The 25,293-nt window shown below is 44.9% G+C and overlaps 1 protein-coding gene across 2 annotated transcripts in view; it reads left to right on the top strand.

Moving 5' to 3' along the window:
• The window catches only part of Myt1 (myelin transcription factor 1), a 66,120-nt gene that overhangs the window by 9,112 nt on the left and 31,715 nt on the right, over positions 1-25,293 (top strand). For both annotated transcript variants that reach the window (XM_055596175.1, XM_055596174.1), the window contains exons 2-6: positions 11,288-11,388; positions 18,431-18,485; positions 19,465-19,495; positions 23,317-23,379; positions 24,127-24,374. In XM_055596175.1, the coding sequence (XP_055452150.1) occupies positions 11,288-11,388; positions 18,431-18,485; positions 19,465-19,495; positions 23,317-23,379; positions 24,127-24,374 (498 nt within the window). The remainder of the gene's footprint in view (positions 1-11,287; positions 11,389-18,430; positions 18,486-19,464; positions 19,496-23,316; positions 23,380-24,126; positions 24,375-25,293) is intronic.

The raw sequence follows: 25,293 nt of genomic DNA, 5'->3' as shown, positions 1-25,293 counted from the left end.
GATATCAGCCTTTGAGATCTACCACCTGCTTTCCTAACCTAGCCAACTCTTCAGGGGTAGCTGCAGGAGCATGACAGTCATTTCCCCTGCGGTTGTCCACAGCCTGTGGCCTGGACTGATAAAGGTGTCAGGAATGAGGAGCCCTACAGTGTCCCTGAACAGATCGATCTTGCCTGTTTCTTCCTCTGTTTCTTCTTTGGCCCGTTTCCTGCTGCTGTCCTAAGTGGCTTTTGGGAGCCACTTCTTTATCAAATCTCCACCTTTACTGATCCGGGTGGGCTTTGCACGGTGATTGTTGAGGCTCCTAGAGCATCTTGAGTTCTCTCCTGCCCAGTGCAGGTCACGGCTGAGTGGAGAGCTCTACTTGGGACTGAGTGGGTCAAAGAGGTGTCTAGGCACTTCGTCGGGGCTGAGACCTGGCCATTTGGCAGTGCCACTGTCACAGACAGTGTTATACTGCTGGGTCGGAGCAGGCTAACGGTGTCTATCGGGGACACTGCTGCCCGGGTTGGACATCCTTCTTCTCTGCTGGCAGCCTCTAATGACAGTCCTGAAGAGCCAGTCCTGTGATTTGGCTTGAAAAGTCATTATTACTGAGGAGCAGTTTAGCTGTTGTTTTTGCAGCACTGGTAAGGTTAAAAGAAATAATGATAATAATATAAGAAAGACTCAGCCATAGTAACTGCCTGCAACATGCTATTTGCATTTTTAAGGAAACATTTCTTTGAGACAGCCTGGGTGAAAGGTCACTATTTGCATATAAATGAAAAAGAAAGTGTGTGATGTTGGAAGTTCCATCTGTATTATTTTCTCAGCAGTGAGCTGCTGTTGGAGAGATTAGGGGACATGGCTTGCATTTGGCTTTTATTGAATAGAGAAAGTACTAGCGAGGCTGATTTAGAGGCAAAATAATGAGAGAAATGTGCAAAGCTATAGAATTTCCGACTCCCCTGACCCCACCTCCCTTCTCTTCTCTCATTTTCACCTAAACTCAGCAAAAGCAGGTCTGTCTGCTCGGCTCAGCAAGTATTCTACTCTTTGGAGTCCAGCCTTATTTAAAAAAAAAAAAAAAAAAAAGACAGGAAAGAAAAAGAGCAAAACGTGTCCCTGGCCCTGTTTGTTTCCTGCTAAAAGCTATTTTGTCCCGGAACCTGTCCACTCCTATTCACCAAGCCTAGGGCCAGAAACATCTAAGGTTGGAAGGCTTGGGGAGCAAAGGGTTGCAGTTTGGGAGCTACAAGGACTGCAGAAGGGACAGCAAGGAGGCAAGGGTTCAAAAGAGTTCTGTGTGGGTGGAGGCAGCCATGCAACCCCCAGGAAACCTTAGGTTTCTATCTTCCTCTTATACATTCAGGCTGCCAGACTCTCTGGTCTCGGGGTGATTTCTGGCTTTTTTTTTTTTTGTAGACTAGAAGCAGAGTTCCAAGCAACAATTCAAAAAAGACCAGAGGAGTTGGGCCTGTGCAGAAGTTCTGTGATTTGGAGGTCAATGTGTTAGGAGGCAAAGAGGGGCCTCCACAGAGGGCAAGCCCTTAAGAGGCTGGGCCTGACTCCCCTCCTGTCCTGCTTCAGTCTTACTTTTTTACAGCGAACTCTACTGATCACCGATAACTTAAATTATTTTTTCTTCTCCATGCTATTTAAATTTTTGTTTGATTTTGAACCGATTTCAAACCCACAGAAGTGTTTCAAGTATAGAACAAAACCATTTCTTCTGAACCTCTTGAGAGTATGATGCTAGGGTTGCTGGCAGCCAGATCTTGAGGAGAAGATTCTTCTTGCCTCGGCTGGCTTTGTTTTCAGACCCTTGAGGGGTGTGCTGGATCCTGGTGTCTTATCTTGGTCAGTTTGAAATAGGAGTGACTTCCATGATACGTCTTTCATGATGGTGAGCCATTTGAAGACACCTGGAAGAAAGCCCTTCAATCTACATTTGTTTGACTTTGCCTGTGATTGAACTTAGGTTAGGTACATAGGAACACTGAAGCGAAATTCCTCTCTTTGCCTGACCCCAGTGTTCCTGTTCCTTGCTAACCTTACACTCATTCAGATGGGCCATTCACCTGTGTCCCAATTTCACTCTTTTCTTTCTGCAGTTAATTAGTATTTAGGAAGAAGCATTTAGATACTGTGGAGGCATCTTCTTCCCTTAGACTCTCAGTTTGTTAATTTGTTGTTTTATTTTTAAAGATTTATTTATTTATTCATATGGGTGTTTTATCTGCATGTACATCTCCATCAGATCCTCTGGGACTACAGTTATGGACAGTTTTGAACCACTACTGTGTGAGGGCTGGGAATTGAACTCATGACCTCTGGAAGAGCAGCCAGTGCTCTTAACCACTAATCCACCTCTTTAGCCATTTCTCCAGATCCCTCCATTTGTTAATTTTTAAGGACGTTTGTATTGTCTTCTGACCTAGTATTTTGACCAATGAATCATCAGCCTTACTTTGATATGCAGATCATTCCTTATTGGCCAGTGCATGTTCCTTACCTCCCCACTATTTTCTTTGTTCTTTCTTCTTGCTCTATGCCCAGAGTATCGTGCTGGAGAATAGTGGCTAGCCTGTGGCCCCAGCGCTGGGTTCATTTTAGTAGCCCATGGTAAAATGTCAGGGTTAGGTTGTTATCCCAAAGGTCTTGTCTTCCTAGGACCCCAGAAGATAGTCCCCTCAAAGTCTACAGTGAGCTGTGGCTGGCTTTGCAGCCTTTACGTTAATTATACTTTTGTTTGATTTTTCCTTCTTGCCTTTCTCGGCTTTGCCTTAAACCTGGAGAGTAGCAAGGAAAGAAAGATGAAGGAGTGAGATAAGAGGTGGGAGGTTTTTAGCCTCTAGAGCCGCACAGCCTCGCTCCGCAGAACAATTACATCGGCGACCGCAGGGCTGCTGCTGTATCATCAGGCACGACTGTCCAACCTCCCGCTTAGATGCAGATTAACTACTGATGTACTCTGACATTGCTCTGGCATAAGTAGGAGAGCATCTGTAACTATCTGGGTCATGGGACGTCCTGCCTTGCAGAAGCAGCTGTCTCCATTGGCTCATGTTGACTGCACGGAGCTACAGCCGTCCTTGGGCAAGGAATAGGATGGAGAGCCTTCACCTGCTCGCCGTGGCCCATCCCACAGCACTTCTAATGGAATTATCTTTTCCCTGCATTCTTAGTCCAGCATTCCCTGGGTTATTATGGAGTAAGCTGAATCTAGACATAAGCACCCAGGTTGAGGATAGAGAAACCAAAGGTGGCATGCTGGGACTTTTTCACTGTACAAGAGCCCCTAGAGGCAGCCCACAAATTGTTGGCATACCTTCAAGATCTGGAACTCACACACCTATGGGAGGAAGTTTATCTTTTCTGGGCAGTTCCTATTGTCACAATGTTATTTTTTTTAAAAATATTTATTTTTATTTTACATATATGCTTATATGTGTGTGCCTCATGTGTATGCCTGGTGCCTGCAGAGACCGAAAGATGATTTTGGATCCCCTTGGAAGAGGAGTTAAGGATGACTATGAGCTGCCATGTGGGCATTGAGAATGCAACCTAGGTCCTTTGTAAGAGATCAAGTGATCTTAACCACAGAACTATTGCTCCAGAACCCAGAATGTTACTTTTATTATTAAGTTTTTGGTGGGTTTTTTGTTTTGTTTTGTTTTGTTTTGCTTTTTAAGACAGGGTTTCTCTGTGTAGCCTTGGCTGTCTTGTACTCACTATGTAAATCAGGCTGGCCCCGAAATCATAGAGATTCACTTGTTTGTGCCTGTAACGCTGGGATTACAGGCATGTGCCACCACGCCTGGCTCAGAAGATAATTTTTTGATGTAAACACCCACTTGATAATTCTCTTGAAGCAAATCTAGCATCTTCTCCCTAGGCAGCCTCATACTGAAAATTGAATCCTTACCCTGTTTTTTTAGTTCGCTTTGTAAGGTGCTGGCAGAGTTCTTTTTATCTCTTTTATTCTCAGGGCTCTGGGGCACATAAGGCCCCGTAAAGAGTGTCTTCATCTCTGGACCAGGTAGAAAGCCAGTGTTTATGAGCCTCTCTCCTGCTGTGGGTTCTGCTGGGATTGTACATGTGTGCAAGTCCTGCATGGAGCGCTTGTATACGCCATTGCCTTTTTTAAAAAAGCAGATATATTGAAATATATGCATGTATGTATGAACGTATGTATGTATGCACGCATGTACATATTTTAAGGCAGGGTTTACCTGTGTAGCTCTGGCTGTCCTGGAACTCACTTTGTAGACAAGACTGGGTTTCAAGTCAGAGATGTGCCTCCTTCTGCCTCCGGAGTGCTGGGATTAAAGGCATACACCACCACTGCCTGGCTTAGAATATAATTTTTATGTAACTTCAGTTCACTTATTAGACCTATTCAAGTGAGTAATATTAGCATATTTATAGAGTTGTGCATCCATCACCACAGTATAATTTTAGAACACCTTTTATCCCAAAGAGAAACCCTTTACCATGAGCAGTCATTTCTATTTGCCCCTCCCCTCTTAGTCCCAGGCAACCATGGGCCTAAAATTTCTGAATCTATGGACTTGCCTGTTCTAGACTTACAGGTTTTTGTACGTGGCTTCTTTTATTGATCATGTTTTTGAGATTTGTCTACATGTAGAATACTTGAGCCTACCATTCTTTTTTACTGACAAATGCCAGGTGATTGTACTTTTCATTATTTATTTCTTCTGGGTAGATACTGTCTTAGTCACTGTTCTATGGCTGTGAAGAAACCATGACCAAGTCAACTCTTACAAAAGAAAACATTTAATTGTGGGTTTGCTCACAGTCGTAGAAGTTAAGACCAACATTATTTTGGCAAGGAGCATGAGGATGTGCAGGCAGGCACTAGTGCAGTAGCTGAGAGTTGCATCCTGCTCTGTGGGCAGAGAGGGAAAGCCTACATCTGGCATGGGCTTTGGAAACCACCCCCAGTAACAATTTCCCTTCATCGAGGCTATACGTCTTAACCTTTCTAACCGTTTCAAATGGTGCCACTCCCTGGTAAATATATGAGCCTATAACACCCATTCTTACTCAAACCACCATGGATATCTAGGAATAGAATTGTCGTGTTAGATAGCAACTGTATGTTACATCTTGAGAATTGGGGTTAGAGAGATGGCTCAGTGATTTAGAGCACTTTTTGCTCTTGCAAAGGACCTGGGTTAGGTTTCCAGAACCCACGTGGTAACTCAAGTTTTAGGGGATCTGATGCCCTCTTCCGAACTCTGAACTCTGTGAGCACCAGGCGTGCAGATGGCACACAGACACACAAGTGAGCAAAGCACCCATAGACATAAAATAAAAAATAAACCTTAAGACAAAACAAAACAAAAACACTTTGAGAAGTCCAAGAATGTTTTTCAAAGTGGCTGCCGTTTTACATTTCTATCAACAGTAATGAAGATCCCAGTTTCTACGGATTGGAACTCATGCTTGTCTGGTTTGAATTTTTTTAAACCAAGTGAGAGATTGAATGATTTCCTCACAGTTGATTTGCATTTAACTCATGACTAGATGTTGAGGTCTTTTTATATGTATATTATCCATTTATATATTGTCTTTGGAGAAATGGCTTTTCAAGTTCCTTGATTTTTAAAGTGGTTCATTTGTCTTATTAAAGAGTTATAAAAGGTTTTTTTTATGTTCAACAAAAACTCTTTATGGAATATGTGATTTGCAAGCATCTAAGGAGAATTTTATTGATGGTGTTATTTGAAGACAACTATTTCAAACTCTGATGAAAACTGTCTTGGTTAGGGTTTTTATTGTGATAAAACACTATGACCAAAAGCAGCCTGGGAAGGAAAGGGGTTGTTTATCTTACAGCTTTCAGGTTCCATCCCATCACCAAGAGAAGTCAGGGCAGAAACCCAAAGCATGAACCTGGACGAAGGAACGGAAACAAAGGTCATGAAAGAGTGCTGCTTACTGGCTTGCTCTCCTTTGCTTGCCCAAGCTGCTCTCATTGTGGCACCATCCACAATGGGCCGGGCCCTTCTACATGAAACACAAATTAAGAAAATACTCTATAGGCTTGCCTACAGGCCAACCTTTTTTGTTTGTTTGTTTGTTTTTGTTTTTGAAATAGAGCTTCTTTGTGTAGTCCTGACTGTCCTGGAACTCTCACTGTAAACCAAGATGTCCTTGAACTCAGAGATCTGCCTGCCTCTGGCTCCCCAGTGCTGGAATTGATGGTACACCGACACTACCTGGCACCTACAGGCCAGTCTTACGGAGGCACCTTCTCAATTGCAGTTCCCTCCTCTCAGATAACTCTACCTTGTGTCACCTTGACAAAAAACTGACCAGTACAAGGTCCAAGTCAATTAAAAAAAAAAAAACACGTATATATTTTTATTTTATATGTACAGCTTTTGTTTTTGTTTTTTGTCTGCACGTACTCTTGCAGCTGGTACATGCACTGCTTATAGAAGCCAGAAGAGGACATTGGATTGTCTGAAACTGAAATTACAGATGGTTGTTAGCTGTCATGTAGATGCTGGCAATGGAACCCAGGTGCTTTGCAAGAACAGCAAGTGATCTTAACCACTGAGTCATCTCTCCAGACCTATACCATTTTTTTGTTGTTTTGAGAGCTGGTTTTTCTATGTAGCCCAGAAAGGCCTTGAACTTGTTATCTTCCTGCCTCAGACTTCACACTGTTGGGATATAAGCATGTGCCACCACGCATGGTTTTGGTTTATGGCTAGTTCTTTTGGTGTTGTATACAATAAATAAACTACTGTCTAAGCCACAGTTAAAAGGGTTTTCTTCTAGAGTTTCTAAAAATTTTAGTTTTGTAGATAGATCTAGATAGATCTGTGATATAGTGTGAGTTGCTTTTTTTTTTTTTTCATTGTATGAGGCCTATCTATCTTCATTCCTTTGGATGCCAGTTGTTACAGCACATTTGTTAAAAATGTTATTCTTCTCACTAAATCATTCAAGGGCATTGTTGAATAAAATGGCACTGATAAAAATACAAAGTTTACTTTTGTATCTTTGTGTCTATCTCATTTAATTATCTACATGTCCTTTGTGTGGGGATACTATATTATCTTGGTAACTCTAGTCTTATGGTAATTTTTGAAACAGGAAAGTGTGAGTTCTTTATCTTTGTTCTGTAAAAATCTGTCTGTATTTCCTGAATTGCCATGTGAATTTAGTACTCTTTTTGTCAGTTTTTACAAACAAACTATCAAAACCGAAATGCATAAAATACATCTGGAGAGATCATAAGCCATCCCAGCGACATCTAGAAAACTTTGGTCATATGAGCAGTAGCAGATTCAGAGGGGGGAGGGGATAGAAGAGGACTTCTGAAATCTGCCTGGGAGACCAGGAGAGGCTGGATGGGCATGAACAGCGCATGTCTTTGGGGGTACAAGGCTGTGACAGGGAGAGGAGTGAGGTCCAGACCAACTGTGCTTTACAGAGTCTCCTGCCCCCGCCCGACGAAGAGTGGAAAAAATGTTCAAAGCTTTAGAGGAACGGGTGGCACTGATATTCCTGGGATCTCTGAGCCAACAACCAGATGGACTGATGTACACAGCTGGGGGTCAAGTCCTCCAATAGGGGATGAAAGGGTCAAAGGGGCCTCTTTAGAGAAAGGGTTTCCTTAGTAGGTTCCTCCAGAGAATTAGTTGTGGTCCCTAGAGGCACAAACTCCCCAGGTGGCTTGGCTTGAGTCAAGGTGATCCATGAAAAATCAAACAGAAGTCTTGGGAAAAAATCCATGGAAGTCTTATTTTTGATTAGGTTGTACAGTGGGGCACCAGGGTCCTGGATCTGAGACAGGGACCGAGAGGTCAGATTTTGTACTCTTCCTGAGAATGATGCTCCCAGGCCAGGGTCTGTAAGACCCCTGAGCAGAAAGATGTGGGTCCCATCATCTGAGGACAGCTGAGCTGTGTTTGTGTTCTGACCTCCCAGCTTTTGTTGGAGGTCTGAGTCTTGTAACGGATGACTGCTTTCCCTGTGGCTCAGGCTGAGAAGTCCCTGGTTACTTTGCTGAGTTTATTTCATTTTAGTTTTTGTTCCCCAGAGTCCTGTAACTGTGGATCAGGGACCTCTGTGGGACAAACACGGAGGAAGGTTCAAGGTCTTCAAGAGATTACAAAGAACACTCTACCCTGGCCACACGGTGCTGTTTCTGAAGAGCATGTTCTCTGATACACAGAGGAATAGAATTCAGATGAGCTCATCAGAGACCTGAGAATCCCCAAAATAGTCTCACTTGATCAGAATCTCTTCCTCAGTCAACTCTTGATGGTGAAGATGGTGATGCAAAAGCATCGACACTGCTCTCAAGGATCACCATGGACCCTTTCAAATGTTTCTCAACCTCTGAGTACTAATTCTCACTGTGTACAAAGGGGTTAAGTATTAGAGATCAAGGAGACCTTAGGGTCAGGTCAGCATGAACTATGGGCTACTTGCTGACACCACTGTGAATCTATGGAAATCATTACTGCTGGCCTCCACACTTCTGGGTAGGGCTCTCCTTGGATTGGTTGGTCCTACATGCTGTTGGGCTTAGTAAGTGGCTATGAATTTTGTAGTGTCTAGACAGTAGTCCATAGGGCAGGACCTGACCATATTTAGGGCCTAGTGTAGAGTAAAGGAACCACAGGAGAACCTCACACTGCTGACTCCTTATAGCGACTCTTATTGTGGGAAGAAACTTCCCAGACAAAGGAAGTATAATTGTGTCATGTGGTTTCAGGATCTTTTATACAAAGTTCTGACATAGGCATTAGCACTTTGCTGAACTGTGTGCTCTGTTTCTAGGGGATGTGGGGAAAGGCCTGTGTTTTGCTCTTATTCTGAAATGTTCATTTGCTTTGTTACTGCTGATAGGTAAGAGCCACCCTTTAGGGAATAGATGATTTTAAGCTGTTGGAGCTTTGCTACGCAGATGTGGTGTCTCAGGCTGAGTTAAAGCCGTAGTCCTTGGGCTAAGTGTGGTGGAGAATCACAAAGGACTAATTTCTAAATTCTAAGAATGGCAAGGCTGTGGGACTGTAGTGCACGGCTTATCTCTCCCCCCGCAGAACACTGGAGGTCCTTTTTCAGATAGTCTGCAGGTCATGCCAAGAAACAGAAGAGACCTACAGGAGAAGCCTCAGGGCAGGCAGCTCCTGGGACACCTTTCACAATATAAAATCTAAATACTTCCCGGTAGTTGTCATTGAGCCATGTCCCGTTCGCGTATGTCAGTATGTCACTATAGCAAATGATTCTGATTGAGCCTCATGAACCAGCCAGTGACCAGGCTTCTATAGCATCTTTCCTGGGACAGATGTTCAGGATCAGAACCCTGAGGTTGGTCTGGTTGTCTCCTTAATGGTGCAGTGGAGACCCGCATGATAACCCTCATATGCCGATTCCCATAAAGAGTACCTAATGGTTGCCACAATTCTTGGCTGTTCATTTATTAAACCTTCCAAGTGTGTATTCTTCCCAATGGTGTAAGGCTGCCTAGTCTCTTCTTCTGCAAGGGTTCCATGCTTGAACACCTTATGTTGTTGGTGGCAGCTGCCTAGTGGTGTCCTAGTGGCCAAGTGCTAGGTTATAGTCCTGCTACAAGGCTCAAGGATATATATGAAGGTACACCTGCACTAAATCGTACCTGATACCCACTCGGCGAAGATGACCACTAATTTCCCTCCTTAAAGATGGGACCCAGAGGCCTTGAATTATGAGAAATGTCTTGAAACTCACTCCTTTATGGTAGAATGAAGCCTGTCCTCAGCATTTTCATATAGGGAGCCCACAGTTCAAAGAGAGGGAAGCATAGTATAGGTACATTTAGGAAGTGCTAAGTCTTATAGACTCATTGTTCCCTTGAAGACTTTTTGTATGTTTGACAGCTACATCTAATTCCTTCTTTATCTTGGCTCATGAAGAGACTCTGAGCCCTTTAAGGGGATGGAGATATTTTCAAGGAACAAGAAAACACTCTGGTCATGATATAGGGTTACTGGGGCCAGGAGTGGTAGAATTCTGGATGAAAACAGCTTTGGGGATGCACCTCACTAAAAATATGGGGTAATGGTGGGAACGATAATGTTTATGATAACATGCCTTTAGCTAAATCTAAACACATTTCCAAGGAGAAGAAAGCAGAATGTAGAAATATTCATTTCCTGTTTTTATTGTTGTTACTAATGACCTTCCTTTGAAACTCTGCAGCATAGAAAGCAGGTTGCCATGGAGACAGGGAATGACGTGCAGGGAATAGGTACACAATGAATTTCTTTGTCATGTCCAGCTGATGTATTCAGCCTCTGCTTAGATGTGTGAATTTATGCGAATTATGAGAATTAAATATTAACTGTAAGCATTGCCTTGGAGAGATGTCTACCAGGAGGAGAAAAGACACTGAAAACAAGCAATGAGTGCTCGAGGGATGCAGGGCTCCTTTTGAGAGGCAGCGTTACAAGAGCTGATCAGACCCCCTGGATGGACTTTCTCAGTCAGTGGGCTCTTGAGAAGTTGAATGACATAATACACATTTTAAAAAGCAAATGAGTTTGAGTTGCACTTTTTTGTTTTGGTGTTTTGTTTTGTTTTGTTTTGTTTTGTTTTGTTTTGTTTTGTTTTGTTTTGTGACAGCCCCGGCTGTCCTGGACTCTCTTTATAGACCAGGCTGGCCTTTAATTCACAGAGATCTTTTTGTCTCTACCTCCCAAGTGCAGGGATTAAAGGCATGTGTGCCTAGCGTAAATTGTACATTTATTGGAGATAATAAAAGATTCAGTTATGACTGAGCAATTATTCATTAATTGGTCATTTAATTTTCAAAATTCCTTAATGCCAGCTTTTTTCTTTCTTTCTTTTTTTTTTGCCAGCTTTGATTTTTCAAGGTGGATCTTATATGATATACACTAGTGCCCTTAGTTGGAATAGCCATGCTGATGGATGTCTATTCCTTGTGACACATGTGCAAAGTAGCCATCAGAAATGAGACCATGGTCTAGAGCCTCTGCTTCCAAAGAGTAACAGTTCCTTTTCTTTTCTTTCCTTTCCTTTTCTTTCTTTCTTTTTTCTCTCTCTTTTCTTTCTTTCTCTCTTTCTTTCTTTCTTTCTTTCTTCTTGGAACAACCATGAGCAGTAAATTTGTTTGTCTTTCTTATAGATACCAGAGATTGTATAAATGCTGAATTTAAAAGTGTCCTGTAATTTTCTCTTACTCTTCTTGGGTCTGCCTGGGTGATATTTGTCAGAGTTTCCTTTCCTGAACCTCTTTTTTTTAAACCCCCAGAAAATGAGTTCCGGGGCAAACTTCTAACCCAGAGGTGGACACAGGAAGACAAGATCAGCAGCTGCAGAACCGAGAGACATTTCCTGTATAGATACAACAAGGTAAGAGCTGGACCATGGGTTCTTCAGAGTCCAGATGGGGATCAGGGTCATCTTTCAATTGGCTCCCCAGCTTGTGTGTTCTCACTTGGGCTCAGTTATGTATGCTGTCACCTGTTCTTCATTTATCCTGTCTGATCTGGGTGGGCATAGTCTCCAGGGTCTGATAGTTAATTCTGATGCAGGAATCCATGTAGGGTGCTGATCTTTTATTTTTAAGCTTCATAAGTGTGTAAGATGATGCACCTTCCTCATGTCTGCCCAGAAAGTGTGATAGAGGAGACACAGGGTCCTTGCTTCCCAGGGATACTCCTGCTCTTGGGAATAGTGCCTGTGACCATGGTTTTGGCCACCAACCTTCTAATTCTACAACTACTGACTTTTTCTGCCTGAGACCAGCTCTCCAGAGCAGGTGACATTAGAGCTGGGATCCAAGGCCTCAGAGAGAAGCATGGTGCATCCATACCTAGAGGTCAGATGCTAACCTCTTTTAAAAATATTTTAGATTTTCTTATTTTATGTTTATGAATGTTTTGCCTGTATGTATGTTTGTGTACCATGTGTATGCCTGGTACTTGCAGAGGTCAGAAGAGGGTATTGGATCTTCTGGAACTGGAGTTACAGGTGCTTATAAGCCATAAAGTGAGTGCTAGAAACTGAACCTGGGTCCTCTGCAAGAACAAGTGCTGTTAACCATTGAGCCATCTTGCTAAGCACTTTCACTCATTTTGGCTCTGTTATCAGTGTGCTGAAGACTATCAGCACAATGTCCTAAATATTATGGTTAAATATTATTTATCGCCATCACTGAATTTTTGACCTCTCTCTCTACCCTATCCAAGCCCAGAGAATTCCTCAAAAGACACAAGATGTCAGATCATGTGACCATGAAAGTGGCTTGACCTACGTTATGAGCAAAGTAGTTGCCTGTGGTTGCCTGGTACTCTGTCAGAGTGGAGCAGGAGGACTCTGGTTTCCCCAAAGCCCAGACACAATATACTCAGAGGGTTTGAGCTACATGTGACTGTTCAGAATCCAGGTGCTGCTAATGAGCTCGGGCTGATACTTGGTCCCTCTTAGCAGCCTTAAAGGCTTCATAACTGTATCAACTGTAAGCCAATTTCCTTTACTTTGGACAGATCTCTGTGAGTTTAAGACCAGCCAAGTGAAACTACATAGTGAGTTCCAAGAAAGTCATTACATGGTAGGACTCAAAAAGAAAGAAACAAACAAACAAATAAGAGGAGGAACATGCTAGAAGAGGATGGAGGACGTGATGAGCTGATGGGCTAGCATTGAGGGTAGCGCAGATGATATCTTCAGACAGAGGAGACTAAGAGAAGAAGCATGGGCTAGTGACCTAAGATGGCACATGAGGAAGATGAGGAACCAGCTTGGAGGACTGTGGAGTGGCCCACATAGTAAGACCAGTAGTATGCTCACCTTCTGAATTTAGTACAGTTCAGGTAGTTGAATAACTTGGGACCATGTAGGGATGTCAGAGAAGGCCTGGGTTGGCATGTTAGGGGATACCATGTGTTGGCATGTTAGGCACAGATAGCGATCCTTGAACCCCTTCGTAACCTGAAAGAACAAAACCTTTAGTCCCAAAGCACACACTACTTAGTGTACAACTAGTTATGAAACAAGGGTCTCTGGTAAGGACAATTAATTGAAAAGAAGTATCTTCAGAGAGAGTCACCTCTCTCTCTCTCTCTTCTAGCTGTCTGACTTGACATTGTTGGGTTATTACTCCAGAGTGATACAAACTCCATTTATAACTAGGTACACTTATAATCCTAGCCCTTGGAAGGATAAAGTAGGAGGACCAATAGTTCAAGTCCAGCTTGGGCTATATGGCAAAGCCGTCTCTCAAGGAAGAAACAAAGAAAGAAATTCCTTTTATGAAGTTTGAGGCAGATATGGCTTCTTTACCGGGTAGCCTAATTGTGGTTATAATTTTTTATTTGGGGGTTGGAGTGAGCCAAGATCTCATGTTTAGAACTGTCAAAAAAAAAAAAAAACCCTCTACCTGAGGCATTTATTGAATAATGCCCCATGGGTGGTGACATTTCTATACCACAGGAGGTGGCTGGTCTGCCTACTTGTAAGCAGATTGCATAATTGGTGGAAGGATCGTGTGGGTAATGTCAGATACACAGTGGGATATCCCCCAAAGGGGAACAGAACTGTCACTGCAAGGAACCAGGAAGTACTATGATGACTCCCAGTGGGATACAGGGGCATGGCCACATGATTTAGTCACAGAAATTCAGATAATAGAAATGTAGAATGTATATTGGGCTTCTAAGGAAATTTTTGCATTTTTCTGCGGCTATGAGCTGACCTGGAGGCTTAGAACTCATACACAAAAGGGAGGGCAACCTTAATGTTGATCAGCAAATGGGATTGGGACTCTGAGGGTCCCCTATTGTAGTTTTTTATGAAGGAGAAAGTAAGTCCGGTGCTTGAAGGTTGCTCATGAATTCTAAGTGGAGTGCCCTCTTCCCCACCCCAGTGGTGGGCTCGGACTTAGGGCCTGCACAAGTTAATGCTACAGTCAGAACACAAGACAGTATCCCTTTCGGCTGCCACAAGGAAAGCGAAAAACAAGGCACACCCTTGTATTTCATTTTACTCTCAATGGAGTGAATAAGATTCTGCCACATGAAACAGGGCACGGCCAGTTTTGGCTACCCTTTTACACCATACTCCAGCCCCTTTCTCTGGGCAGTGATGAAGCAGACAGGCATCCTCCCCGAGGCCTCCAGAGGAAGTGTGTTATACACAAACCTTAGTCTTCTATTAGGACACTGTAACTCACATGATCCCATGGATCTGAAATTATTCCTGAATCCATTCTGCTTTTTCAGCTTTTCTGGTTATTAGAGCGTATTTTTTCCCTGAGATAGGGTCTCACTTGTCGGCCTGGAACTTGCTATGTAGACCAGACTAGCTTTGAACTCAGAGACTTGTCTGCTCCTGCCTCTCTTTAATCCTGCTGAGATTAAGGGTGTGTGTCACTACTCCTTGCTCTAGTACATTTTAAGTAAAATAAAACATCAAAGCATCTCCTCCAGTGCAAGGCTAGAATTAATGGCCCATGTGTCAAGAGGCTCAGAATCTCCAACCAAGGCTGGGCAGTTGTCTGCTCAGCAACCTCCGACCAATACCTCCTCCACCAGCACCAGCTTCTAAGATAGTTTTGACTGCCCCACACACTCACTCTTTCCTCCGTCTGCTCTTTTTGCATGATATGTCCTGAGATGCTCTCTGCAGGAGGCAGCGAATGACCTCACATTTGTGAAGGCAGGAGCTCTCCTCAGCACGAGAGAGGGACCTTTCAGGAAATGAGCTGGTTAAGAACAGAGAGATGTGGTCAGGGGGGATGGCAGGGGTCTGACCCATTGAGTCTGAGTGGGCTATCTAAAGATGCTCTTGGCTTCTGGGGATAACTCAGCCCAATCCTGAGGTGCCTTGCGTGGACATTCTCATGTATTCCCCCTGTCAGCTCACTGTTCCCAGCCTCACTCGGGTTCTCAGGCTCTCAGGGCTCAGCGGTTTCTTTATCTTTGTGTGCACTCCTGAACAATTTCACTGCTTTTCTAGATCATGTGCAAACCTCCTAAGGTCGTCTGCATCTGGGGTCAAGTTTCATCACAGATTCTGCCCTGGGATAGTCCTTGGCCATCAATGCAGAAAGGCAAGATGTGGGTAGGAAATCCTCCATCCTGGGGAGTGTGGGCAATTGGCTTCAGATGTCAAAACAATAGTCAACAAAAACTAAGTGGCTTAAGGAATTACTGGACCTCTAGAAAACTAAACTCACGATTATTATTTCCTCTTCCCTCCCTTCTTCTTTTCTGAGATAAGACTCATCCTGTAACTCTGGATGGCCTGGGAATTGCTACATTGACCAGGCTGGCCTTGGACGCACAGAGCTCTGCCTGCTTCTCTCTCCCCAGGGCTGGGATCAAAGGTGTGTGCCACCATGCCTGGCCCCATGGTTTCTTCTTAAAGACCAGCTATTTGTTGTTCTGGCTGTGTTGAGTTCTGAGTTTATTCCTCAGACAATCAAAATAGAGAGAGGACTAGTCTGCAGGTTTGGAGGGTGCTTTTCATATTTTGGTACCTGACTTTGCTCAAGTTCAACCACAGGTAGCTCAGTTTGGCAATTGAGTATGAAAAGGGGTTAGTCACTATGTTTAAAAAGAGCCTGCATGCCTGGCCTTGATTTTACTAAAGCAACACAGAACAGTTCAAAGCAAAAAAAAAAAAAAAAAAAACACCCTCCAGTGAGACTGTTTTTAAGAATAATACTAAGGAATCAAGTTTGGCGCCTGGATGGAGACACAGTTCTCTCGGGCTAATGTAACAGCTATGGCTGAACACAAAGTGTTTGCATTTGGAAATTATTTCCTCCAATTCTCCTATACAAGGTAAAACTGATAAAACGTCAGAACTAAAGGTGTGCTGTATTGGCCATAGGAAATTGATGTTAGAGAAACAGAGCAAATGTTACTCTTGGGAAAGATCCTTGATCTCAGAGTGGAGCAAGATTATCTGTCTCAACAAATGGACCCTTTCAACCTCAAGGCAAGAGGCCGTTGAGTTATGTGTGGGTTGGCAAAAACAGGTCCTGTTTGTGCTTGGAAGAAGTAAAAGGTTTAAAAATAATGATCAATCAAGGTAAAATTGAGAAGCACTTCACTGCCTTTGCATCAGTGAGTTGCCCCAAAGGCAGGGACCATCCCAGTATGGAGCAGGCAGGAAGTCTTGTGATCTGCCAGACAAATTAGTCGATGAGCCTGGCAGTGCTTGGCACAGTGCTTCCCTGAGCACGGTGGCCTAATGGCTATACCACCTCTCGGGAAGAGGTTTGTAGATACTGTGCAGTGTTTTGCACAGGAAAGCATGCGAATTGCTTAAATATTTTGCCAGATGCCTCTACAGCAGCTCCCACTGCCAGTGTCAAAAGCTCGAGAAAAATCACCCCTTGGCACTGAGCTCACAAGTCATCCAGATCCTATAAACATATTCTCGTCATATTAAAAAAACACTGTCTTCTTTACCACAACTTCGGGAATTTCACTCTTATATCAAAGCTGTGTTCGCTGAAGAGAACTTCTTGTACGTTGAATATTGGATGCAAGTAAATCGCGCAGAGAAGGTGCTCAGGACAATGAATGCCACAGCTGTTAGCTTCATCAATGGGAGCTCACAGTTTGCAAGCAATGCCCATTACACATCCCTGTAACCCTCTCTATTCTCTGCCCTTTGAATAATTTATCCGCAGGAAATCCAAATTGCCAAGGCATACTTTAATCTAGCAGAATGCCTGCCAATTTCCTTGGGAAAATTGACACAAAAAGCTATAGATTACATTTCAGCTGAACACAGGCATGGGGCAATCAAATGCATTGTGTGCCCGGCCTCAGAAGGCCTTGTGCACTGGCTCTGTGCAACCGACATTTGAAGACTCATAGATGTAATGACGTCCCTTTGACACCTGCTCCTCTCTTTACTTTAAATGTGAGCCATTGGTCCACAGGGAGCCTCTGCTTTAAAAATAGAAATTACAGCAATTGTCTCTGTTCTATGGGAAGGCTATAATAAACACGTGGCTTTAGCATTCTGCTCCACAGCCTGGAGCCGACAGGTTGCATACATTACCCTGTTTTTTTTTTTGTTTGTTTGTTTTGTTTTTTTTTTTATTATTTTTCTTCTTTAACAAATTACATAAATCACTGTATGCTTCATTGCCTCATGGGGAAAGTTCAGTTGTGAATTTTGTCTGCCATTCGAGGAATTAATTCTGTTTTCTTTCTTTCCGGTTGATAAGGCAGAGGTTTGTCTCTTGCCTTTCTCTTCCCTTTGCAATGTAGCCCATTCTCTTGCTTTCCCTTTTGCCAGACCACTCACACAGAGCTTTGTTGTCCTGGCGGCATCCATGGTTTGTTTGCCTCCTATCTTTCCCGCCTGTGGAAACAGGTGGTGAGGTCTGGACCGGCCGCTCTTCTGCTCGGGTGCACACTTGCCTCTCCCAGTCCTGCTACCCGGGAGAGGACTGTTTCCTACAGCACAGAGTTTGCCAGTATTCGATCTGTTCCTTCAGATTTGCCATGGTTACACAAGATATGGATTCACCTGGGGACCCTCATCCTCAGCTATGCCCTACCTGTGGCTGTCGCCTTTTTTGACTCTTCCCTGCTTTTCTCAAAAAACCATGCTGTGGGCAGCAGCCATACGGAGGCATCTCTGGGCGAGTGAGGATTCTAATGGACTCGGCAGTTCTTTGTAGGCCAGAGGACAGGGGAGCCAGTGTTGCTCGGGCTTCCAGTTTCTACCCATATGACACTAGTATATGAGGAACATTAAAACCCGTGTCTGTCGAGTAGAAAGGAAATGTCCATGGGAGCCAGGCCCTGGACTATGTTAAGCTGATCCAGCAACTTTTGTTGTTTGGTTGGTTGGTTTGTTTTTTGAGACAGGGTTTTACTGTGTAGACTCAGCTGTTCCGGACTCACTTTGTAGACCAGGCTGGGCTCAAACTCACAGAGATCCACCTGCCTCAGTCTCCCTGAGGGCTGGGATCACCGACATGTGACACTGAGTCTGGCTGCTGACCCAGTTCCGTCTCCAGCAGCTGAACCTGTGGTTAACAGCATGATCTGTACCTCGGCACCTGACTGGTCAAATAAACAGTGGGTGTTATTCTTTGTGCCAGGAGCCCCCTGTATTATAGAATACCTATGTGCATGAGTCTGTGGCCTTCGTGAGCAGATAGGAACCTGGAACAGTGTGGGTGGAACACTGTGAGTCACTAGGAGGAATGGGTGAGATAGCATTAAGTCTGGTGGTCTCTGCCCAGCGGATCCTCCAGCACTCTCCCCAAGCTGGTTCCTTTGGTCCCATTCTTGTCATTCACAGATAATCTTCCTGCCATCAACAAAATTGAAGTCAAAAGATGGCCAGCTGTCCCTGATGGACATCACAGGTGCTTGCCTTGGGTGCTTCTTAACACTGTGATTCTTTTTCCTTGCAGATGAGCTTAGAAAGTGATGACAAGAGAGCCCGCACACGATCCAAGACCCTCCGAGGTGAGTGCCAGCTCAGCCTGGCCTGGTCTCCATCCTTGGCAGCTGCCCTCTCTGAAACTGTTGATATCATTTAATGCTCACCTTCCTGGTAGCCTTCGGTCCATACTAGGCACCTGGGACTTTAAGGACTCCTCAGAGCAGTTTTTAAGGGTTTCCTGAAGTCCTTTTCAGCTTACCTAGACGTGCCTCAGGCAGAAATGTGAGAACAAGTACAATTTCACAGAGTGGGGATAGCAGAGTTTAGTCAGGAGGCTGCTTACTTTCTAAAGGAAAGGTCCCTGGTCTTTGGCCACCCCTGGCCTTTGGCCAGTGGTCCCTTTCTTCCCAGAGATCAGCGTTGGTGCTGCTGAGTATTTGAAGGCTGTTGGGTGGAGTTGAAAGTGAGTAGAGGCGAGGGGCTAGGCCCTGTTCACTCTATTAAGACCGAGTCTTCCTTGCTTGGCCATTCTCACCCCCTACCCCAACTCTCTCACTTGGAGCTTCCTGTTGGGCTTCACAGAGTACCTGATAGTTTTGAATATGTAAGAGCTGTCTATTCCGGTTGGACTCCTGCATGTCTTGTAGCTAGTGCCCATCATTGTGACCAGCTATGTTTCTGTTGGTTCTGGTCTTTGTCCAACTTGATATAATAGGTAATATTTCCTGCCAAAAGCTGTCATCTACCTCAATTACAGAGATAATACCCTGAGCCTCAGAGTGGAGAGACTATCAGGACTTCCCTAAAAATGGTGTGTGTATGTGTGTGTGTGTGTGTGTGTGTGTGTGTGTGTGTGTGTAGGAGTTCTAGGACAAGCACTTTGTTGAGGGAGCAGCTCTCTCTATTGACCTCAGGGAAAGTCTTTGTAGGTTAGCCAAGAGTGGGCATCTTGTCCTTGGAAAGATCTTAGCTGTTTTATTAGGTTTATACTTTCAGGGAAACATTCTTCTGAACGTCTAAGTCCTATGTGTGTGTTTCTGTTTCTCTCTTTATCTTACCCAGGACCCTCAGAGACCACAGGTACAGACCTCAGGTAAGAAAGTCTTCCTGCCTGCATGAGCACTGCTCACCCTCTTCTTGACTGTTACCTTGGAGTTGTTATAAACTTTTCCACAAACTCTGGTTTTCTCTGGAGAAACAGCTTTTCTCTGTGCTGTATTTTGCTGTCTACATCCAACTATACTCTTTCTCTGCTCCAGATTGTCCCCACCATAGGGGACCCTAACACTGTTCCCTACTAAAATCTTGATTGTCACCATGGTCCTCAAAACCACAACAAGATTGCTTTTGGGGATTTTTGCAGACAGTGCCATTCACTTATGTATTGAAATGCTACCTATTTGCTGTCCATGGTGCCATGTGGGGATGCTCTATAGCATGCATGGCTCACGCTGGCTGACCGCACACAGGCTGGAGTGGAGCGTTTTTTATTTGTTGAGACAGAATCTCATTGTGTTGTCCTGAATGGCCTGGAGCTTGCTCTATAGAACATGATGGCCCCAAACTCACAGAGATCTGCCTGACTCTGCTCCCCAAATGCTGTTATTAAGCGTGTGTGACACCATCTCTGCATATGCTCTCATGTATGTCTCACTGGCACATGTTCTTTTTCTTCTCCAAGGACCTGTTTCCCAGGACAGCATTGCTCTGCTCTGATAAGCAGACAAGACCTCTGTGTGGGTGGGGCTCACATTATGGGGTGCCGGAATGGACTGGGACTCACAAAGGGCTTGCTGTTATGCTTTGGGAGAAGAATATTGTGTATGTGCAATCATGATATTAGGTAAACTCATTTGAATGCAGCTCTGTTTGTGGGACTCTTCATGGATGATGGATTTATGCCCCCTTGGCTCAGAATTACTCAGCCTGCAGTACGCTCAGCCCTGGGCTACCCCATAGCTTAGGCAGAGCTCTTAAAATAACATTTGTTTTCTGGAAGGCTGAAGGATGGTTGTTATAAGATTATCTGAGGAGCTTGTACTGGAACAAGAAAGATACAGTGAGGCCAAGACTCTATAAATTTTTCTGTGTCCTGAATTTAACACTAGCCCCTGGGAGAAGAAATAGATTTAATGGTTTTCCTTCATCATCCTTGTAGAAACTGACATATATTCCAGTTTGTATTTTGGTGGAGTTCAACATCCATTACAGGACCTCAGAGAGTTTCTGCTGAAGCAGGAGCTGGGGGAGGACTGGGATCAGTATCTTAGAGACACATCAGTGGGCTGGTTAGGGTTGCCCTAAATGTACCTTGTAGCTCATCTTTCTTCATCTGGGGTCTTCCTCTTTGAGCCATTGTCAGCTCCTGTCCAGAGGACAGATGAGTACGAGATTCCTATCACCTACCGTTGGGGAAGGAAGTCAACCCCTTTAAAGGTTAGAATATGGTACTCCAGCCTGGGATATAGACTTTCCCCCAAATTGGGGTCCTAGCTGCCTGTGGCTTGAATTTGAACCCTTTAGAGCTACATCCAAAATGCCACTTGAGAAGTGGCCAACGGCAAGCCCTTGGCACTTTAGCTGCTCCATCTCCTTGTGTCTCTGATCCTGGCTTCAGTTACATGGGATCCAAGACCAGACTGAGGTATTCAAGGAGTCTGCTTCTGGGCGCTTATGAGCATACACAAACATCTATGTCTGCCTATGAACTCCTATGACTGTCTAAAGGCATGTATCGACACCCAGGACTTCATGCGCACACACGGCAACAAATGTTAGAGGAAGAACCACTTTGGCCTTGGCTTTTCTCCTACTGCATAGAGGAGACTCAGGAAGCCTGAAGTCCTTGTCAATCACTCACTTATGCCCAACCCTGGGAAGGCATGAGCCGGTGACAGCGCACATGAATCCTCAGTGCACTCAATGTACTCATATGTGCTCAAACTTGTAGAGCTCTACCTGTCTCTGCCTCCTGAGTGCTGGGACTACAGGCATGTCCAGCTTCTCACATGTTTTTTTCCTTAAAGATTTTTAAAAAGATGTAATATATATATATATGAACACTCTAGCTGCATGTACACCTGAACGCCAGAAAAAGGCCTTAGATCCCAGTATAGACTGGCCGTGAGCTACCATGTGGTTGCCGGGAACTGCACTCAGGACCTCTGGAAGAGCAGACGGTGCCCTTAACCGCTGAGCCGTCTCTCCAACCCCTCACATGTTCTTATAAGCTGGTCTTCATGCTAGCGTGTACTCCTGGTGCTCTTGTGTGCTCACAGATTAGCCTGGGAGGCTCCAGACCGACGTCTGCTCCCGTTACAGTATCTGGAGGCCCAGGCTGGATCTCGGGTCACTCTCCTTGATGTTTCCTGTTTCTGGGTCTAAGGAGTTTCCAGTTTCTAACCAGATGGCCTTGCTAGTTTCATGCACTTGGGCTCGGAGCTAGTGGTGCAGACTTGCCTGGCTGGGGACGTTTTCCGTACTTTTCTGAGTGGAGTAGCAGAGTTCCTTGGAACAAGTGACACGGGGACAGTGCCAGTGACCCACAGGCCTTCATAGCAGCTGCTGCCTAATTGGCTGATTAACTAAATGGTTAATTGACTAACTGCGACCTCAGCTTCAAAACCCAGCAACAAGGAACTGTTTGTGAAAAGTCTCAAAGCTAGTTCTTGAGAGAGTGAAAGTGAATGTGAATCTGGATTTTACAAAAGGCTGGCCAGGAGTAGAAATAATTTCCCATTTGGAAAAGAAATTTGATAAAATAGTTTTCCACTGTTTCCTCCTAGAAACTACCAAGGAGTATCTGGGCAGAGGTGGGGTGGCCCTTCTGTAGGTCTCAAGAGCCACTCCCTAACTGCCTCTCTTTGCAGACTTTGAGAAGATGTGCTATATTTTAGGAGAGACAATATGAGTCTACATAGAAACTCTGATCCACAATGCCAACTCTGTTAGAAATGGGTTCTTTGACTTTACTTTTTGGTCAGGTTTGGTTCCCCTACAATGGGCTGAGGTCTGATACGGCCTCACAGGTCCTCTTGCTGGCCTATAGTACTATGAATTAGGACAGCCTCTTGCACCCACAGGACTCCGAGCTGTAACAGACCCTTACCTCTCATAGCTCCTATAGCTAGCTGTTCTAGCCTGAGTATTCCTATGCGGGGGCTCTTGGCTGGGCCGTGTGGTCAGTGTTAGTGCTCGTGTTTGAAAGTTTTCACTGGTTTGGTAATGTTAATGGCTGAAGGTGAGGAACTTTTGAGGGTCTCACACTCACCCCGTGTACTTACCAGCCTGGGATGAGGCAGGGACTGACCTCCTCAGTACATCCAACAGTTTTTTTACCAGGCAGGATGGGCATCCCTTGGTACATTGTCCCCGCTGGCTTCCTTTCCTATGCGTAAGTGGAGGCATGTACCAGGCTGTGGGTACTAAATCAGGGTCTCTCCTACAAGCTGTGGTTCCGGCTTGGGCTACACAGATCCCTTCCTGATTGCAGCCCAAATCCTAATTCATAGAAAGGGGGGACAGACCATAGCCCTGGATGCTGAGGCATCACAGCACCAATGGTGAACATGGAGAAGTTCAATCTCTGTGCTCTGGACCTGGGTCAGACAAGCCATGAGCACCCTTTGGAGAGGGCACTCGTATCCCAAGCCCCCTGAAAGCCCGAGGGAAGGTGGAGGAATGCCTGCTGTAAGACAGTGAGCCCATCCAGTAGATTAATCTTGTGTGGACAGATCTTCAGTTAATCACATGCATGAAGTTGTAACTGGTTAGTCCTTTTGTTTAAACGGGCTGAGTTATTTCACTGGTTTTTAGCAAACTGACAGTGTTTATTTTAAGATGAGCCAATTTGCTCTTCAGGGTGAGACCCAGGTTCTGATGCCCAAGGTAACCTCTTCCTGCTTTTCCCTCCAGCTGTCCTACCCCAGGATGTACTGGTTCAGGACATGTCCGGGGCAAGTACTCCAGACATAGAAGGTAAGAGGCCTGCCAGTACCACCAAAGGCTCCCAGGAAAAAGGTTTGGGGCTCTCTTCCCAGATATGGATTCTTTTGTGGATTAAAAACTTTCTGTTTTGCCTGTGATTGCTGAGGCCAGGCTGACCTAACCCTTCTAAGTTCTAATGCCGTACTACTGGTCTGCGCTCCTGTAGTGCCTTCATGAAGGTGAGCCTGGCCGGGAGCGTGCCATGAGGGCTGGTAGATTACCTGTCCTTAGCATCTTTGCTTTTCCAGAGGGACTATTTTGGGTCTTAGATATAGCTGTATGGCAGAGCTTAAAGCAGGCCTGGTACACATAGGAGAGACAGTGTAAGCTACAGCTGTTAGTGTAGTCATTTCCTGTGGTCAGCTAAGTTTCCCAGGGGTGGGTATAGGTGTGGAGATCTGAAGGTGGAAAAGGAAAGGGCCAGTATGGGAGGAAACAGGCTGAGATAAGATTGGCGTACATGTGGGATGGTGGTTTGGTCTGAGGAATGGCTCAGAGAATAGCAGTCTAGGATACTGGGGCCTGAGTTCTCCTTCCATGGACTTGGACCACTATAATGCCATTTAGAACACAATCAGGAACTTTTAGACGTGTGTAATTAGATGTAAAAAATTTAAACGCATTAGCATTTGAGGCTTCCATCTGAGAACAGCTATAGAAGGAGCCGTTCTTTAGCATGGCCTCCCGGGTGTCTCAGGGAGCTGGCCTGGCTCTTTCATCATCCGTCCTCCATTTCAGCTTACAGAGTTGCCCTCTGGCCAAGAAGAGAAAACTGGAGGATGCTGAGGCTGAGCACCTGGTATCCAAGAGGAAGTCACACCCTCTGAGGCTGGCTCTGGATGAGGGCTACCGCATGGACAGTGATGGCAGTGAGGATGCCGAGGTAAAGGACGCCTCTGTTTCCGATGAATCAGAAGGAACTCTGGAGGAGGCTGAGGCTGAAATGTCAGGACAGGAGGAGATTCATCACCCCCAGACAGCTGAAGGTACTATGTTGCTCTTTCTCTTTTGAATAAAGGCTGCTTAGTGTGGTCCTGGAGAATTGCAGCCTGCGAGGGGGGCTAGGGGGAGCCCGGCTCAGTGCAGAAAGCTGCCTTGAGAACAAGGAATGTCTTGTCCTGACATGTGCAGCTTCCTGGAAAAGGGGCCTGCCTAGGATGGGGGCATGGGGTGAGGCATTGTAGTGTGTGTGAGCACTGTGTGCAGGGGAGAGATGGGAAGGTGGATCTGTGCAGGGATCTTGCACTTTCAAAAGTTTTATTCTGAGGCATGTCTCCATGTGCATGAGAAATAGACAGATGATGTGCCTCTGCCTGTGAGAGGCTCTTAGACAGAGCCCATCCTGCCTGTCCCCTGAGAGTTGACTGGGCTGGCTCTGCTCTGTTCTCAGACACTAAGGGCGGGTACTGAAGAAATACCCCACTTTAGGATGAACCAGGCCTCTGAAGGTGGGCTGCTTATAGAAGCCAAGAGAGGAAAGAAGGCAGACAGCTGAGAGTCCAGTGGCTTCCTAACCTTCTGGCATCAGCTGACTTTGAACAGTTGAGATAGTTTTACCATATATTTGGAGCAGTTTACGCTGAGCCCTCACTGGTTTCCTTCTTGGGGCTCAAGTGAGCGCATGGCCCATGGAATAAAGTGAGTTTGTATTCCATGTAGAAAAGACCCCGACTCCCCTGCTTCTTGGGCTATATGGCAGGGCTGGCTCCTACCATTGCTAAGAGCACTTGGTTTGTGAGTTCCACGGGGCCAGCATGCAATGAAAAGATCTGTTACTATGCTGAAAAGACTTAACTTCATGTCCTTTCAAAATACAAGAAGTTTTCAATTATGAAATGACTTTTCATCTGATTTTTTTCTTTAAGTTCCATTATATGAAATGCAGATCTATCTGATTTGAAAAAA

This window comes from Psammomys obesus, unplaced genomic scaffold (assembly GCF_907164565.1).
Source record: "Psammomys obesus unplaced genomic scaffold, mPsaObe1.curated_primary_1811, whole genome shotgun sequence".
NCBI classification, from domain to species: domain Eukaryota; kingdom Metazoa; phylum Chordata; class Mammalia; order Rodentia; family Muridae; genus Psammomys; species Psammomys obesus.
This window is presented reverse-complemented; position numbering and strand designations above follow the sequence as displayed.